General features: G+C 45.7%; 1 protein-coding gene across 1 annotated transcript in view; it reads left to right on the plus strand.

The window, feature by feature from the left end:
- The window catches only part of kiaa1109 (KIAA1109 ortholog), a 244,713-nt gene that overhangs the window by 120,463 nt on the left and 104,528 nt on the right, over window positions 1–19,722 (plus strand). The window contains exon 44 of the mRNA XM_056296251.1: window positions 14,454–14,615. Coding sequence (XP_056152226.1) covers window positions 14,454–14,615 — 162 coding nt within the window. The remainder of the gene's footprint in view (window positions 1–14,453; window positions 14,616–19,722) is intronic.

Below are 19,722 nucleotides of genomic sequence, written 5' to 3' on the forward strand. Positions count from 1 at the left end.
GTGTATGTCTGTATGTAGCACGGTGTGGAGAGAGAAATGATGGGGTGACAGGTGTATGTCTGTATGCAGCACTGTGTGGAGAGATATGATGGGGTGACAGGTGTATGTCTGTATGTAGCACTGTGTGGAGAGAGATATGATGGGGTGACAGGTGTATGTCTGTAGGCAGCACTGTGTGGAGAGAGAAATGATGGGGTGACAGGTGTATGTCTGTATGTAGCACGGTGTGGAGAGAGAAATGATGGGGTGACAGGTGTATGTCTGTATGCAGCACGGTGTGGAGAGAGATATGATGGGGTGACAGGTGTATGTCTGTATGTAGCACAGTGTGTGGAGAGAGAAATGATGGGGTGACAGGTGTATGTCTGTATGCAGCACGGTGTGGAGAGAGATATGATGGGGTGACAGGTGTATGTCTGTATGCAGCACGGTGTGTTGAGAGAGAGATATGATGGGGTGACAGGTGTATGTCTGTATGCAGCACGGTGTGGAGAGAGATATGATGGGGTGACAGGTGTATGTCTGTATGTAGCACGGTGTGGAGAGAGATATGATGGGGTGACAGGTGTATGTCTGTATGTAGCACGGTGTGGAGAGAGATATGATGGGGTGACAGGTGTATGTCTGTATGTAGCACGGTGTGGAGAGAGATATGATGGGGTGACAGGTGTATGTCTGTATGCAGCACGGTGTGGAGAGAGATATGATGGGGTGACAGGTGTATGTCTGTATGTAGCACTGTGTGGAGAGAGAGATATGATGGGGTGACAGGTGTATGTCTGTATGCAGCACGGTGTGGAGAGAGAGAAATGATGGGGTGACAGGTGTATGTCTGTATGTAGCACGGTGTGTTGAGAGATATGATGGGGTGACAGGTGTATGTCTGTATGTAGCACGGTGTGGAGAGAGATATGATGGGGTGACAGGTGTATGTCTGTATGTAGCACGGTGTGGAGAGAGAAATGATGGGGTGACAGGTGTATGTCTGTATGTAGCACTGTGTGTTGAGAGATATGATGGGGTGACAGGTGTATGTCTGTATGTAGCACGGTGTGGAGAGAGAGATATGATGGGGTGACAGGTGTATGTCTGTATGTAGCACGGTGTGTTGAGAGAGATATGATGGGGTGACAGGTGTATGTCTGTATGTAGCACGGTGTGGAGAGAGATATGATGGGGTGACAGGTGTATGTCTGTATGCAGCACGGTGTGTTGAGAGAAATGATGGGGTGACAGGTGTATGTCTGTATGTAGCACGGTGTGTTGAGAGATATGATGGGGTGACAGGTGTATGTCTGTATGTAGCACGGTGTGGAGAGATATGATGGGGTGACAGGTGTATGTCTGTATGTAGCACGGTGTGGAGAGAGAGATATGATGGGGTGACAGGTGTATGTCTGTATGTAGCACTGTGTGGAGAGAGAAATGATGGGGTGACAGGTGTATGTCTGTATGTAGCACTGTGTGTTGAGAGAAATGATGGGGTGACAGGTGTATGTCTGTATGCAGCACGGTGTGTTGAGAGAGAAATGATGGGGTGACAGGTGTATGTCTGTATGTAGCACGGTGTGTTGAGAGATATGATGGGGTGACAGGTGTATGTCTGTATGCAGCACGGTGTGGAGAGAGATATGATGGGGTGACAGGTGTATGTCTGTATGCAGCACGGTGTGTTGAGAGAAATGATGGGGTGACAGGTGTATGTCTGTATGCAGCACTGTGTGTTGAGAGAAATGATGGGGTGACAGGTGTATGTCTGTATGCAGCACGGTGTGTTGAGAGAAATGATGGGGTGACAGGTGTATGTCTGTATGCAGCACTGTGTGTTGAGAGAAATGATGGGGTGACAGGTGTATGTCTGTATGCAGCACTGTGTGTTGAGAGATATGATGGGGTGACAGGTGTATGTCTGTATGTAGCACGGTGTGTTGAGAGATATGATGGGGTGACAGGTGTATGTCTGTATGTAGCACGGTGTGTTGAGAGATATGATGGGGTGACAGGTGTATGTCTGTATGCAGCACGGTGTGTTGAGAGATATGATGGGGTGACAGGTGTATGTCTGTATGTAGCACGGTGTGTTGAGAGAAATGATGGGGTGACAGGTGTATGTCTGTATGCAGCACTGTGTGTTGAGAGAAATGATGGGGTGACAGGTGTATGTCTGTATGCAGCACTGTGTGTTGAGAGATATGATGGGGTGACAGGTGTATGTCTGTATGCAGCACGGTGTGTTGAGAGAAATGATGGGGTGACAGGTGTATGTCTGTATGTAGCACGGTGTGTTGAGAGAAATGATGGGGTGACAGGTGTATGTCTGTATGCAGCACGGTGTGTTGAGAGATATGATGGGGTGACAGGTGTATGTCTGTATGTAGCACGGTGTGGAGAGAGAAATGATGGGGTGACAGGTGTATGTCTGTATGTAGCACTGTGTGTTGAGAGAGAAATGATGGGGTGACAGGTGTATGTCTGTATGCAGCACGGTGTGGAGAGAGAAATGATGGGGTGACAGGTGTATGTCTGTATGTAGCACTGTGTGTTGAGAGAGAAATGATGGGGTGACAGGTGTATGTCTGTATGCAGCACGGTGTGTTGAGAGATATGATGGGGTGACAGGTGTATGTCTGTATGCAGCACGGTGTGTTGAGAGAAATGATGGGGTGACAGGTGTATGTCTGTATGCAGCACGGTGTGTTGAGAGAAATGATGGGGTGACAGGTGTATGTCTGTATGCAGCACGGTGTGGAGAGAGAAATGATGGGGTGACAGGTGTATGTCTGTATGTAGCACTGTGTGTTGAGAGAGAAATGATGGGGTGACAGGTGTATGTCTGTATGTAGCACTGTGTGTTGAGAGAGAAATGATGGGGTGACAGGTGTATATCTGTATGCAGCACGGTGTGTTGAGAGATATGATGGGGTGACAGGTGTATGTCTGTATGCAGCACGGTGTGTTGAGAGAAATGATGGGGTGACAGGTGTATGTCTGTATGCAGCACTGTGTGTTGAGAGAAATGATGGGGTGACAGGTGTATGTCTGTATGTAGCACGGTGTGTTGAGAGATATGATGGGGTGACAGGTGTATGTCTGTATGTAGCACGGTGTGGAGAGAGAGATATGATGGGGTGACAGGTGTATGTCTGTATGCAGCACGGTGTGTTGAGAGAAATGATGGGGTGACAGGTGTATGTCTGTATGTAGCACGGTGTGGAGAGAGAGATATGATGGGGTGACAGGTGTATGTCTGTATGTAGCACGGTGTGGAGAGAGATATGATGGGGTGACAGGTGTATGTCTGTATGCAGCATGGTGTGTTGAGAGATATGATGGGGTGACAGGTGTATGTCTGTATGTAGCACGGTGTGGAGAGAGAAATGATGGGGTGACAGGTGTATGTCTGTAGGCAGCACTGTGTGGAGAGAGAAATGATGGGGTGACAGGTGTATGTCTGTATGTAGCACGGTGTGGAGAGAGAAATGATGGGGTGACAGGTGTATGTCTGTATGCAGCACGGTGTGGAGAGAGATATGATGGGGTGACAGGTGTATGTCTGTATGTAGCACAGTGTGTGGAGAGAGAAATGATGGGGTGACAGGTGTATGTCTGTATGCAGCACGGTGTGTTGAGAGAGAGATATGATGGGGTGACAGGTGTATGTCTGTATGCAGCACGGTGTGGAGAGAGATATGATGGGGTGACAGGTGTATGTCTGTATGTAGCACGGTGTGGAGAGAGATATGATGGGGTGACAGGTGTATGTCTGTATGTAGCACGGTGTGGAGAGAGAGATATGATGGGGTGACAGGTGTATGTCTGTATGTAGCACGGTGTGGAGAGAGAAATGATGGGGTGACAGGTGTATGTCTGTATGTAGCACGGTGTGGAGAGAGATATGATGGGGTGACAGGTGTATGTCTGTATGTAGCACGGTGTGGAGAGAGAAATGATGGGGTGACAGGTGTATGTCTGTATGCAGCACGGTGTGGAGAGAGATATGATGGGGTGACAGGTGTATGTCTGTATGCAGCACTGTGTGGAGAGAGATATGATGGGGTGACAGGTGTATGTCTGTATGTAGCACTGTGTGGAGAGAGAGATATGATGGGGTGACAGGTGTATGTCTGTATGCAGCACGGTGTGTTGAGAGAGAGATATGATGGGGTGACAGGTGTATGTCTGTATGCAGCACGGTGTGGAGAGAGATATGATGGGGTGACAGGTGTATGTCTGTATGTAGCACGGTGTGGAGAGAGATATGATGGGGTGACAGGTGTATGTCTGTATGTAGCACGGTGTGGAGAGAGAGATATGATGGGGTGACAGGTGTATGTCTGTATGTAGCACGGTGTGGAGAGAGAAATGATGGGGTGACAGGTGTATGTCTGTATGCAGCACGGTGTGGAGAGAGATATGATGGGGTGACAGGTGTATGTCTGTATGTAGCACTGTGTGGAGAGAGAGATATGATGGGGTGACAGGTGTATGTCTGTATGCAGCACGGTGTGGAGAGAGAGAAATGATGGGGTGACAGGTGTATGTCTGTATGTAGCACGGTGTGGAGAGAGATATGATGGGGTGACAGGTGTATGTCTGTATGTAGCACGGTGTGGAGAGAGAGATATGATGGGGTGACAGGTGTATGTCTGTATGTAGCACGGTGTGTTGAGAGATATGATGGGGTGACAGGTGTATGTCTGTATGTAGCACGGTGTGGAGAGAGATATGATGGGGTGACAGGTGTATGTCTGTATGTAGCACGGTGTGGAGAGAGAGATATGATGGGGTGACAGGTGTATGTCTGTATGTAGCACGGTGTGGAGAGAGAGATATGATGGGGTGACAGGTGTATGTCTGTATGCAGCACGGTGTGTTGAGAGAAATGATGGGGTGACAGGTGTATGTCTGTATGTAGCACTGTGTGTTGAGAGAAATGATGGGGTGACAGGTGTATGTCTGTATGCAGCACGGTGTGTTGAGAGAGAAATGATGGGGTGACAGGTGTATGTCTGTATGTAGCACGGTGTGGAGAGAGATATGATGGGGTGACAGGTGTATGTCTGTATGCAGCACGGTGTGGAGAGAGATATGATGGGGTGACAGGTGTATGTCTGTATGCAGCACGGTGTGTTGAGAGAAATGATGGGGTGACAGGTGTATGTCTGTATGCAGCACTGTGTGTTGAGAGAAATGATGGGGTGACAGGTGTATGTCTGTATGCAGCACGGTGTGTTGAGAGAAATGATGGGGTGACAGGTGTATGTCTGTATGTAGCACGGTGTGTTGAGAGAAATGATGGGGTGACAGGTGTATGTCTGTATGTAGCACGGTGTGTTGAGAGAGAAATGATGGGGTGACAGGTGTATGTCTGTATGCAGCACTGTGTGTTGAGAGATATGATGGGGTGACAGGTGTATGTCTGTATGCAGCACGGTGTGTTGAGAGAAATGATGGGGTGACAGGTGTATGTCTGTATGCAGCACGGTGTGGAGAGAGAAATGATGGGGTGACAGGTGTATGTCTGTAGGCAGCACTGTGTGTTGAGAGATATGATGGGGTGACAGGTGTATGTCTGTAGGCAGCACTGTGTGTTGAGAGATATGATGGGGTGACAGGTGTATGTCTGTATGCAGCACGGTGTGTTGAGAGAAATGATGGGGTGACAGGTGTATGTCTGTATGCAGCACGGTGTGGAGAGAGATATGATGGGGTGACAGGTGTATGTCTGTATGCAGCACGGTGTGTTGAGAGAAATGATGGGGTGACAGGTGTATGTCTGTATGCAGCACGGTGTGGAGAGAGAAATGATGGGGTGACAGGTGTATGTCTGTATGTAGCACTGTGTGTTGAGAGAGAAATGATGGGGTGACAGGTGTATGTCTGTATGCAGCACGGTGTGGAGAGAGAAATGATGGGGTGACAGGTGTATGTCTGTATGTAGCACTGTGTGTTGAGAGAGAAATGATGGGGTGACAGGTGTATGTCTGTATGCAGCACGGTGTGTTGAGAGATATGATGGGGTGACAGGTGTATGTCTGTATGCAGCACGGTGTGTTGAGAGAAATGATGGGGTGACAGGTGTATGTCTGTATGTAGCACTGTGTGGAGAGAGATATGATGGGGTGACAGGTGTATGTCTGTATGCAGCACGGTGTGGAGAGAGAGATATGATGGGGTGACAGGTGTATGTCTGTATGTAGCACGGTGTGGAGAGAGATATGATGGGGTGACAGGTGTATGTCTGTATGCAGCACGGTGTGGAGAGAGAGATATGATGGGGTGACAGGTGTATGTCTGTATGTAGCACGGTGTGGAGAGAGAGATATGATGGGGTGACAGGTGTATGTCTGTATGTAGCACGGTGTGGAGAGAGATATGATGGGGTGACAGGTGTATGTCTGTATGTAGCACGGTGTGGAGAGAGAAATGATGGGGTGACAGGTGTATGTCTGTATGTAGCACGGTGTGTTGAGAGAGATATGATGGGGTGACAGGTGTATGTCTGTATGTAGCACGGTGTGGAGAGAGATATGATGGGGTGACAGGTGTATGTCTGTATGCAGCACGGTGTGGAGAGAGAGATATGATGGGGTGACAGGTGTATGTCTGTATGTAGCACGGTGTGTTGAGAGAGATATGATGGGGTGACAGGTGTATGTCTGTATGCAGCACTGTGTGGAGAGAGATATGATGGGGTGACAGGTGTATGTCTGTATGTAGCACGGTGTGGAGAGAGATATGATGGGGTGACAGGTGTATGTCTGTATGCAGCACGGTGTGGAGAGAGAGATATGATGGGGTGACAGGTGTATGTCTGTATGTAGCACGGTGTGTTGAGAGATATGATGGGGTGACAGGTGTATGTCTGTATGTAGCACGGTGTGGAGAGAGATATGATGGGGTGACAGGTGTATGTCTGTATGTAGCACGGTGTGTTGAGAGAGAAATGATGGGGTGACAGGTGTATGTCTGTATGTAGCACGGTGTGGAGAGAGAGATATGATGGGGTGACAGGTGTATGTCTGTATGTAGCACGGTGTGGAGAGAGAGATATGATGGGGTGACAGGTGTATGTCTGTATGCAGCACGGTGTGGAGAGAGATATGATGGGGTGACAGGTGTATGTCTGTATGTAGCACGGTGTGTTGAGAGAGATATGATGGGGTGACAGGTGTATGTCTGTATGTAGCACGGTGTGGAGAGAGATATGATGGGGTGACAGGTGTATGTCTGTATGTAGCACGGTGTGGAGAGAGAGATATGATGGGGTGACAGGTGTATGTCTGTATGTAGCACGGTGTGTTGAGAGAGATATGATGGGGTGACAGGTGTATGTCTGTATGTAGCACTGTGTGGAGAGAGATATGATGGGGTGACAGGTGTATGTCTGTATGCAGCACGGTGTGGAGAGAGATATGATGGGGTGACAGGTGTATGTCTGTATGCAGCACGGTGTGGAGAGAGAGATATGATGGGGTGACAGGTGTATGTCTGTATGTAGCACGGTGTGGAGAGAGAGATATGATGGGGTGACAGGTGTATGTCTGTATGCAGCACGGTGTGTTGAGAGAAATGATGGGGTGACAGGTGTATGTCTGTATGCAGCACGGTGTGTTGAGAGATATGATGGGGTGACAGGTGTATGTCTGTATGTAGCACTGTGTGTTGAGAGAAATGATGGGGTGACAGGTGTATGTCTGTATGCAGCACGGTGTGTTGAGAGAGAAATGATGGGGTGACAGGTGTATGTCTGTATGTAGCACGGTGTGGAGAGAGATATGATGGGGTGACAGGTGTATGTCTGTATGTAGCACGGTGTGTTGAGAGAGATATGATGGGGTGACAGGTGTATGTCTGTATGTAGCACGGTGTGGAGAGAGATATGATGGGGTGACAGGTGTATGTCTGTATGCAGCACGGTGTGTTGAGAGAAATGATGGGGTGACAGGTGTATGTCTGTATGCAGCACTGTGTGTTGAGAGATATGATGGGGTGACAGGTGTATGTCTGTATGCAGCACGGTGTGGAGAGAGATATGATGGGGTGACAGGTGTATGTCTGTATGCAGCACGGTGTGTTGAGAGATATGATGGGGTGACAGGTGTATGTCTGTATGCAGCACTGTGTGTTGAGAGAAACGATGGGGTGACAGGTGTATGTCTGTATGCAGCACGGTGTGTTGAGAGAAATGATGGGGTGACAGGTGTATGTCTGTATGTAGCACGGTGTGTTAAGAGAAATGATGGGGTGACAGGTGTATGTCTGTATGTAGCACGGTGTGTTGAGAGAGAAATGATGGGGTGACAGGTGTATGTCTGTATGCAGCACGGTGTGGAGAGAGATATGATGGGGTGACAGGTGTATGTCTGTATGCAGCACGGTGTGTTGAGAGAAATGATGGGGTGACAGGTGTATGTCTGTATGCAGCACTGTGTGTTGAGAGAAATGATGGGGTGACAGGTGTATGTCTGTATGCAGCACGGTGTGTTGAGAGAAATGATGGGGTGACAGGTGTATGTCTGTATGTAGCACGGTGTGTTGAGAGAAATGATGGGGTGACAGGTGTATGTCTGTATGTAGCACGGTGTGTTGAGAGAGAAATGATGGGGTGACAGGTGTATGTCTGTATGCAGCACTGTGTGTTGAGAGATATGATGGGGTGACAGGTGTATGTCTGTATGCAGCACGGTGTGTTGAGAGAAATGATGGGGTGACAGGTGTATGTCTGTATGCAGCACGGTGTGGAGAGAGAAATGATGGGGTGACAGGTGTATGTCTGTAGGCAGCACTGTGTGTTGAGAGATATGATGGGGTGACAGGTGTATGTCTGTAGGCAGCACTGTGTGTTGAGAGATATGATGGGGTGACAGGTGTATGTCTGTATGCAGCACGGTGTGTTGAGAGAAATGATGGGGTGACAGGTGTATGTCTGTATGCAGCACGGTGTGGAGAGAGATATGATGGGGTGACAGGTGTATGTCTGTATGTAGCACGGTGTGTTGAGAGATATGATGGGGTGACAGGTGTATGTCTGTATGCAGCACGGTGTGTTGAGAGAAATGATGGGGTGACAGGTGTATGTCTGTATGCAGCACGGTGTGGAGAGAGAAATGATGGGGTGACAGGTGTATGTCTGTATGTAGCACTGTGTGTTGAGAGAGAAATGATGGGGTGACAGGTGTATGTCTGTATGCAGCACGGTGTGGAGAGAGAAATGATGGGGTGACAGGTGTATGTCTGTATGTAGCACTGTGTGTTGAGAGAGAAATGATGGGGTGACAGGTGTATGTCTGTATGCAGCACGGTGTGTTGAGAGATATGATGGGGTGACAGGTGTATGTCTGTATGCAGCACGGTGTGTTGAGAGAAATGATGGGGTGACAGGTGTATGTCTGTATGTAGCACTGTGTGGAGAGAGATATGATGGGGTGACAGGTGTATGTCTGTATGCAGCACGGTGTGGAGAGAGAGATATGATGGGGTGACAGGTGTATGTCTGTATGTAGCACGGTGTGGAGAGAGATATGATGGGGTGACAGGTGTATGTCTGTATGCAGCACGGTGTGGAGAGAGAGATATGATGGGGTGACAGGTGTATGTCTGTATGTAGCACGGTGTGGAGAGAGAGATATGATGGGGTGACAGGTGTATGTCTGTATGTAGCACGGTGTGGAGAGAGATATGATGGGGTGACAGGTGTATGTCTGTATGTAGCACGGTGTGGAGAGAGAAATGATGGGGTGACAGGTGTATGTCTGTATGCAGCACTGTGTGTTGAGAGATATGATGGGGTGACAGGTGTATGTCTGTATGTAGCACGGTGTGTTGAGAGAGATATGATGGGGTGACAGGTGTATGTCTGTATGTAGCACGGTGTGGAGAGAGATATGATGGGGTGACAGGTGTATGTCTGTATGCAGCACGGTGTGGAGAGAGAGATATGATGGGGTGACAGGTGTATGTCTGTATGTAGCACGGTGTGTTGAGAGAGATATGATGGGGTGACAGGTGTATGTCTGTATGCAGCACTGTGTGGAGAGAGATATGATGGGGTGACAGGTGTATGTCTGTATGTAGCACGGTGTGGAGAGAGATATGATGGGGTGACAGGTGTATGTCTGTATGCAGCACGGTGTGGAGAGAGATATGATGGGGTGACAGGTGTATGTCTGTATGTAGCACGGTGTGTTGAGAGAGAAATGATGGGGTGACAGGTGTATGTCTGTATGTAGCACGGTGTGGAGAGAGAGATATGATGGGGTGACAGGTGTATGTCTGTATGTAGCACGGTGTGGAGAGAGAGATATGATGGGGTGACAGGTGTATGTCTGTATGCAGCACGGTGTGGAGAGAGATATGATGGGGTGACAGGTGTATGTCTGTATGTAGCACGGTGTGTTGAGAGAGATATGATGGGGTGACAGGTGTATGTCTGTATGTAGCACGGTGTGGAGAGAGATATGATGGGGTGACAGGTGTATGTCTGTATGTAGCACGGTGTGGAGAGAGAGATATGATGGGGTGACAGGTGTATGTCTGTATGTAGCACGGTGTGGAGAGAGAGATATGATGGGGTGACAGGTGTATGTCTGTATGTAGCACGGTGTGTTGAGAGAGATATGATGGGGTGACAGGTGTATGTCTGTATGTAGCACTGTGTGGAGAGAGATATGATGGGGTGACAGGTGTATGTCTGTATGCAGCACGGTGTGGAGAGAGATATGATGGGGTGACAGGTGTATGTCTGTATGCAGCACGGTGTGGAGAGAGAGATATGATGGGGTGACAGGTGTATGTCTGTATGTAGCACGGTGTGGAGAGAGAGATATGATGGGGTGACAGGTGTATGTCTGTATGCAGCACGGTGTGTTGAGAGAAATGATGGGGTGACAGGTGTATGTCTGTATGCAGCACGGTGTGTTGAGAGATATGATGGGGTGACAGGTGTATGTCTGTATGTAGCACTGTGTGTTGAGAGAAATGATGGGGTGACAGGTGTATGTCTGTATGCAGCACGGTGTGTTGAGAGAGAAATGATGGGGTGACAGGTGTATGTCTGTATGTAGCACGGTGTGGAGAGAGATATGATGGGGTGACAGGTGTATGTCTGTATGTAGCACGGTGTGTTGAGAGAGATATGATGGGGTGACAGGTGTATGTCTGTATGCAGCACGGTGTGGAGAGAGATATGATGGGGTGACAGGTGTATGTCTGTATGCAGCACGGTGTGTTGAGAGATATGATGGGGTGACAGGTGTATGTCTGTATGCAGCACTGTGTGTTGAGAGAAACGATGGGGTGACAGGTGTATGTCTGTATGTAGCACGGTGTGGAGAGAGAAATGATGGGGTGACAGGTGTATGTCTGTATGCAGCACGGTGTGTTGAGAGAAATGATGGGGTGACAGGTGTATGTCTGTATGTAGCACGGTGTGTTAAGAGAAATGATGGGGTGACAGGTGTATGTCTGTATGTAGCACGGTGTGTTGAGAGAGAAATGATGGGGTGACAGGTGTATGTCTGTATGCAGCACTGTGTGTTGAGAGATATGATGGGGTGACAGGTGTATGTCTGTATGCAGCACGGTGTGTTGAGAGAAATGATGGGGTGACAGGTGTATGTCTGTATGTAGCACGGTGTGTTGAGAGAAATGATGGGGTGACAGGTGTATGTCTGTATGCAGCACGGTGTGGAGAGAGAAATGATGGGGTGACAGGTGTATGTCTGTATGTAGCACTGTGTGTTGAGAGAGAAATGATGGGGTGACAGGTGTATGTCTGTATGCAGCACGGTGTGTTGAGAGAAATGATGGGGTGACAGGTGTATGTCTGTATGCAGCACGGTGTGGAGAGAGATATGATGGGGTGACAGGTGTATGTCTGTATGTAGCACGGTGTGGAGAGAGAAATGATGGGGTGACAGGTGTATGTCTGTATGCAGCACTGTGTGTTGAGAGATATGATGGGGTGACAGGTGTATGTCTGTATGTAGCACGGTGTGTTGAGAGAGATATGATGGGGTGACAGGTGTATGTCTGTATGTAGCACGGTGTGGAGAGAGATATGATGGGGTGACAGGTGTATGTCTGTATGCAGCACGGTGTGGAGAGATATGATGGGGTGACAGGTGTATGTCTGTATGTAGCACGGTGTGTTGAGAGATATGATGGGGTGACAGGTGTATGTCTGTATGTAGCACGGTGTGGAGAGAGATATGATGGGGTGACAGGTGTATGTCTGTATGTAGCACGGTGTGTTGAGAGAGAAATGATGGGGTGACAGGTGTATGTCTGTATGCAGCACGGTGTGGAGAGAGATATGATGGGGTGACAGGTGTATGTCTGTATGTAGCACGGTGTGGAGAGAGATATGATGGGGTGACAGGTGTATGTCTGTATGTAGCACGGTGTGTTGAGAGAGATATGATGGGGTGACAGGTGTATGTCTGTATGTAGCACGGTGTGGAGAGAGATATGATGGGGTGACAGGTGTATGTCTGTATGTAGCACGGTGTGGAGAGAGAGATATGATGGGGTGACAGGTGTATGTCTGTATGTAGCACGGTGTGGAGAGAGAGATATGATGGGGTGACAGGTGTATGTCTGTATGTAGCACGGTGTGTTGAGAGAGATATGATGGGGTGACAGGTGTATGTCTGTATGTAGCACGGTGTGGAGAGAGATATGATGGGGTGACAGGTGTATGTCTGTATGCAGCACGGTGTGTTGAGAGAAATGATGGGGTGACAGGTGTATGTCTGTATGTAGCACTGTGTGTTGAGAGAAATGATGGGGTGACAGGTGTATGTCTGTATGCAGCACGGTGTGTTGAGAGAGAAATGATGGGGTGACAGGTGTATGTCTGTATGTAGCACGGTGTGGAGAGAGATATGATGGGGTGACAGGTGTATGTCTGTATGTAGCACGGTGTGTTGAGAGAGATATGATGGGGTGACAGGTGTATGTCTGTATGTAGCACGGTGTGGAGAGAGATATGATGGGGTGACAGGTGTATGTCTGTATGCAGCACGGTGTGTTGAGAGAAATGATGGGGTGACAGGTGTATGTCTGTATGCAGCACTGTGTGTTGAGAGATATGATGGGGTGACAGGTGTATGTCTGTATGCAGCACGGTGTGGAGAGAGATATGATGGGGTGACAGGTGTATGTCTGTATGCAGCACGGTGTGTTGAGAGATATGATGGGGTGACAGGTGTATGTCTGTATGTAGCACGGTGTGGAGAGAGAGATATGATGGGGTGACAGGTGTATGTCTGTATGCAGCACTGTGTGTTGAGAGATATGATGGGGTGACAGGTGTATGTCTGTATGCAGCACTGTGTGTTGAGAGAAATGATGGGGTGACAGGTGTATGTCTGTATGCAGCACGGTGTGTTGAGAGAAATGATGGGGTGACAGGTGTATGTCTGTATGTAGCACGGTGTGTTAAGAGAAATGATGGGGTGACAGGTGTATGTCTGTATGTAGCACGGTGTGTTGAGAGAGAAATGATGGGGTGACAGGTGTATGTCTGTATGCAGCACTGTGTGTTGAGAGATATGATGGGGTGACAGGTGTATGTCTGTATGCAGCACGGTGTGTTGAGAGAAATGATGGGGTGACAGGTGTATGTCTGTATGTAGCACGGTGTGTTGAGAGAAATGATGGGGTGACAGGTGTATGTCTGTATGCAGCACGGTGTGGAGAGAGAAATGATGGGGTGACAGGTGTATGTCTGTATGTAGCACTGTGTGTTGAGAGAGAAATGATGGGGTGACAGGTGTATGTCTGTATGCAGCACGGTGTGTTGAGAGAAATGATGGGGTGACAGGTGTATGTCTGTATGCAGCACGGTGTGGAGAGAGATATGATGGGGTGACAGGTGTATGTCTGTATGCAGCACGGTGTGGAGAGAGATATGATGGGGTGACAGGTGTATGTCTGTATGCAGCACGGTGTGGAGAGAGAAATGATGGGGTGACAGGTGTATGTCTGTATGTAGCACTGTGTGTTGAGAGAGAAATGATGGGGTGACAGGTGTATGTCTGTATGCAGCACGGTGTGTTGAGAGATATGATGGGGTGACAGGTGTATGTCTGTATGCAGCACGGTGTGGAGAGAGAAATGATGGGGTGACAGGTGTATGTCTGTATGCAGCACGGTGTGTTGAGAGATATGATGGGGTGACAGGTGTATGTCTGTATGCAGCACGGTGTGGAGAGAGAAATGATGGGGTGACAGGTATGTGTCTGTATGCAGCACGGTGTGTTGAGAGAAATGATGGGGTGACAGGTGTATGTCTGTATGTAGCACGGTGTGTTGAGAGAAATGATGGGGTGACAGGTGTATGTCTGTATGCAGCACGGTGTGGAGAGAGAAATGATGGGGTGACAGGTATGTGTCTGTATGCCACGCAGTGTATTGAGAGAAACAAAACTAATTTGTTTGGGTCATAGGGAACAGCCAAGGGACAGACATGCTTACGGAGCACCCCCTGCTGTCGGAGCCCTCTTCAGTCAGCTTCTACAACTGGATGTCTAATGCTGTGGGCAATAGGACGGGGGCCGGGGTCCAGGAGTCTCCTGTCAACCGCGTCCAACACAACAGCCTGCAGACTGGTAAGGCAATATTTATTCAGCGGCGCTTTGCCTCATTAGAATAAGAAACTAATTGGTGAACTAACTAATTAAAAACAAACTAATTAAGAAAACACTTAATTAGAACATTTTCAAAAATGGGGCGGAACACGTCCATGTCGACCCAGGACTGTCGGTGATTAGAGAAAGAGGTCTGTCTAAAACAACTTGTGTGGTAGAACCCTGAAAGGCTGTGCAGTAGAGACAGTTTGGCCTGTGTTTAATCAACCTTCTTCTTTGGACGTGATATACTAGGTGATATACTAGGTGATATACTAGGTGATATACAAGGTGATAGACTAGGTGATAGACCAGATGATAGACTAGGTGATATACTAGGTGATACACTAGGTGATAGACTAGGTGATAGACTAGGTGATATACTAGGTGATAGACTAGGTGATATACTCGGTGATAGACTAGGTGATAGACTAGGTGATATACTAGGTGATAGACCAGGTGATATACTAGGTGATAGACTAGGTGATAGACCAGATGATATACTAGGTGATAGACCAGATGATATACTAGGTGATATACTAGGTGATATACTAGGTGATAGACCAGGTGATATACTAGGTGATAGACTAGGTGATAGACCAGATGATATACTAGGTGATAGACTAGGTGATATACTAGGTGATAGACTAGGTGAGAAACTAGGTGATATACTAGGTGATATACTCGGTGATAGACTAGGTGATATACTCAGTGCCACCCCCAGATACTTGACAGCTTTTCCTGTTGTAGCAGGTTGAGAAGGTTAAGGAAGGGTAATAAATGTGATTGTAATGTTGTTTACTAGACCAACTGGACTCTCCTGTCAACCACTACCAGTATCAGCCACTACCGACAACTACCTGCCCGGAAGGAGGTCAGGGTTCACTGTTTGGTGTTGTGTGAAAGTTGTTGGTGCACTAAATAGTCATTTTTAGTGAAGTAGTTTGTTGTAGTTGAGTTGTTACCTCCACCAGGTGGTAGCCTCAAGGGGATTGTGCGTTTGGTCGTGTGTGCGTCTGTCTCTATCCGCAGCTAGCTAATCTTGCAAGCTACTGGACCCATCAGCCTCATGTGTTTTGTGCTGTGTTATGACCGTATGATCGAGAACGTCTCGTGGTTGTGGTGATTAAAAACCTTCGAAAAATGTTTGTTCTCGCTATTGCCGCTCGCTCTCTTCATTCACTCTCTAGCGCCCTCTACCAATGCTGCTTACGGTCGCTGCATGCTCTGAGTCAGCCATGCACATGCACGACCCACATCTGCGGCTGAGTCAGATCGAGCAGCGATACTGTCAAAACCAAAACATTATGTATTGGGGTATGAGTCTTGAAAGTAAACAAGGAGTCGATCACGTTTTACAGGCAATTAGCTCATTCACTGATGATGTCATCACAGGAGAACCAGAGGAACCTGCATGAGCCACAAATAACTCACCTGCCATAGTCTCCAATGTTAAAACTCCGTTTTAAAGATACCGCTTCAAGACTAGGTTTAGGTGTCCGGATGGCATGGCGGTCTATTCCGTTGCCTACCAACACGGGGATCGGTGGTTCAAATCCCCGTGTTACCTCCAGCTTGGTCGGGCATCGCTACAGACACAAGTGACCATGTCTACAGGTGGGAAGCCGGATGTGGGTATGTGTCCTGGTTGCTGCACTAGCGCTTCCTCTGGTCAGCCGGGGTGCCTGTTCAGGGGGGAGGGGGAACGGGGGGAATAGCGTGATCCTCCCACACACTACTCCTCACTGTCAGGTGAAAAGAAGCGGCTGGTGACTGACTCCACATGTGTCCGAGGAGACGTGGTAGCCTGCAGTCCTCCCCCTGGTCGGTAGAGGGGGTGGAGCAGAGACTGGGAAGGCTCAGAAGAGTGGGGTAATTGGCTGGATACAATCGGGGAGAAAAATGGCAGAAAAACAATGAATAGGATTAATCAGTCACAGCTGGATAATGTCAGTAGCTACAAGAAAACATTTGGCATGGCTGAGCATCTTCTTAGCAGTGTTTACTGTCCTGAAAAGGATTTAAAGTCCGTCAGCAGCACTTTGTGTAAACCTTGACTCTTAATTAAGACATTTAACGTCTTTTAACAAGAGCTTTGAAATTATGAAAGCCTGATCTCTGTCATTTCATGTTAGACCTGGTCGCTTCCATGCCGGGGTCAGTCTGCCGATGGCTGCACATCCACAGACTGACAGGCAGAACGTTGTTGTGGGGCAGATTTTACAACTTGAGGCCTGCATATTAAACAGCTTTTCTCCCCATATTCCCATTCAGCTGACTCGAGTGCTGCACAAAAACACTGGGTTTTCTATCCGTGTGTGTGTGTGTGTGTGTGTGTGTGTGTGTGTGTGTGTGTGTGTGTGTGTGTGTGTGTGTGTGTGTGTATATTTCCCTTCACACGGTAAGTGGAAAAAAGGGGTGGTTTGTTGCCAAGTCCGGACATGGGAGAACGGGAGGTGCATCCGCCTGGTGGAGGTCTGCACTCAGCTGAGGGCACTCCTGTGTGGGGCAGCGGTTGTAAACGGTGCACGCTGACAGCAACACTTCACCACATGTAGCTCCACACAACGTTTGAAACAGTGGCAGGAATTTTTTCAAGGCACTTTTTACCAGATTTACAGCAATATTTGTGAATTTTGTTGTATTTACTTTTCTTGAAAAAAATATAAATCTAAATGTTAAATGTAAATGTTAAATCTAAACGTTAAATCTAAATGTTAAATATTAAAGCTATATATAAACGTTAAATCTAAATGTTAAATGTAAACGTTAAATCTAAATGTTACATCTAAATGTTAAATGTTAAATCTAAATATTAAATGTAAACGTTAAATCTAAATGTTACATCTAAATGTTAAATGTTAAATCTAAATATTAAATGTTAAATCTAAATGTTAAATGTAAACGTTAAATCTAAATGTTACATGTTAAATCTAAATGTTAAATGTAAACATTAAATCTAAATGTTACATCTAAATGTTAAATGTTAAATCTAAATATTAAATGTAAACGTTAAATCTAAATGTTACATCTAAATGTTAAATGTTAAATCTAAATATTAAATGTTAAATCTAAATGTTAAATGTAAACGTTAAATCTAAATGTTACATCTAAATGTTAAATGTTAAATCTAAATGTTAAATGTAAACGTTAAATCTAAATGTTACATCTAAATGTTAAATGTTAAATCTAAATATTAAATGTAAACGTTAAATCTAAATGTTACATCTAAATGTTAAATGTTAAATCTAAATATTAAATGTTAAATCTAAATGTTAAATGTAAACGTTAAATCTAAATGTTACATCTAAATGTTAAATGTAAACGTTAAATCTAAATGTTACATCTAAACGTTACATCTAAATGTTACATCTAAATGTTAAATCTTAAATGTTAAATCTAAATATTAAATGTTAAATCTAAATGTTAAATGTTAAAATCTAAACGTTAAATCTAAATGTTAAATGTTAAATCTAAATGTTAAACGTTAAATCTAAATGTTAAAACTATATATAAATGTTAAATCTAAATGTTAAATGTTAAAAATAAATATTAAATGTTAAATCTAAACGTTAAATCTAAATATTAAATGTTAAATCTTAACGTTAAATCTAAATGTTAAATCTAAACATTAAATCTAAATGTTAAATCTAAACGTTAAATCTAAATGTTAAATGTTACATCTAAACGTTAAATTTAAATGTTAAATGTAAATATTAAAGCTATATATAAATGTTAAATCTAAATGTTAATTTTTAAATCTAAACATTAAATCTAAATGTTAAATGTTAAATCTAAATGTTAAATGTTAAATCTAAATGTTAAATCTAAACGTTAAATCTAAATGTTAAATCTTAAATGTTAAATCTAAATGTTAAATGTGAAATCCAAATGTTAAATCTAAATATGTCGCTAAATGTAAAGCTGAATGTTTAGAAAATATGCAAATAGCCCACGCTCTATTGGAATACGGCACGTACATGCCCCGCCCACACCACTGACCGTGGATCAGTTGGTGAAACGGAGCGGGGCCTTACGTCCTGTCACACAGAGGCTCGTGTGCCTGATGCGTGATCTTGTTGGCTCACATTGGGTCGTCTCATCAGACTAGGTGGTCACAGACCAGATTAGTCCATGGGCCAGACGATATTTCGGTACACTCAAGGTGGCAAAACTTACTTATAATTTTTGAAAGGATCCATGTCTGTAGATGATATTTTGGTATGATAACCATTCCTGAGTGGCAGCTGTATCACAGTTATCAGCTCATGAAGTTAACCACCCGCTAAACTAAATTGCATTTTAGACACTGGTGCATATCCTGGTTTAGCCTCATGGTCAGGACATTTTTCAATGTTCTATAATATTGTCTTTGGTATCATTTTAAAGGGGACCTTCTTAGCTTTCATTCAAGCCCTGTTGTGGATATTTCTCACAAATATAGAGGTCACTTGAGCTCTTCAACCCGTCAATAACACACATCTTTCTGCAATTTTCGCCTAAACTATATACTTTCTTTTAGCCCTGTGGCATCTAGGAATATCAGGGACACAAAACACAAAAACTGGAATACTCACAGGACTGTAAAGATTCAGGAAATGTATAATATACCCATACTATTTCATTGTGTGAGGTGATTGTGAGCCTTAAATGAGAACTAGACCAAAGCCAGTTAGGTCACAAACTGGTCTCTATACATTTGTTTAAATACACAATCAAAATACATGATAAAAAGGAATACCATAGTGAGGTAATGAACTATTTTAATATTTTAAACAACATTGACATTTACATATACTTAGTCAATGATACATGTAATCCCATATCATTAGTGGGTATATGTAATGGTAATGGGTAGGGTAATGGGTATATGTGAATATGGTTACATTATTGTTATCAAGCTCTGGGTAACCAAGTCCAGAATCAACATCCTGTGCATCAATAGACTACTACCACAGTAATACCATCAGAATCATCACACATTCATCAAACTGCTCGTTTCTCTCATCATCTGACTCCCCAAGTTCAAAGTCCAGTTCTGGACCATCCTGCTATTTTTGGTTACTGCAGGTCTGTAACCTGCACATGT

This window comes from Lampris incognitus, chromosome 16 (genome assembly GCF_029633865.1).
Source record: "Lampris incognitus isolate fLamInc1 chromosome 16, fLamInc1.hap2, whole genome shotgun sequence".
Classification (NCBI taxonomy): Eukaryota; Metazoa; Chordata; class Actinopteri; order Lampriformes; family Lampridae; genus Lampris; species Lampris incognitus.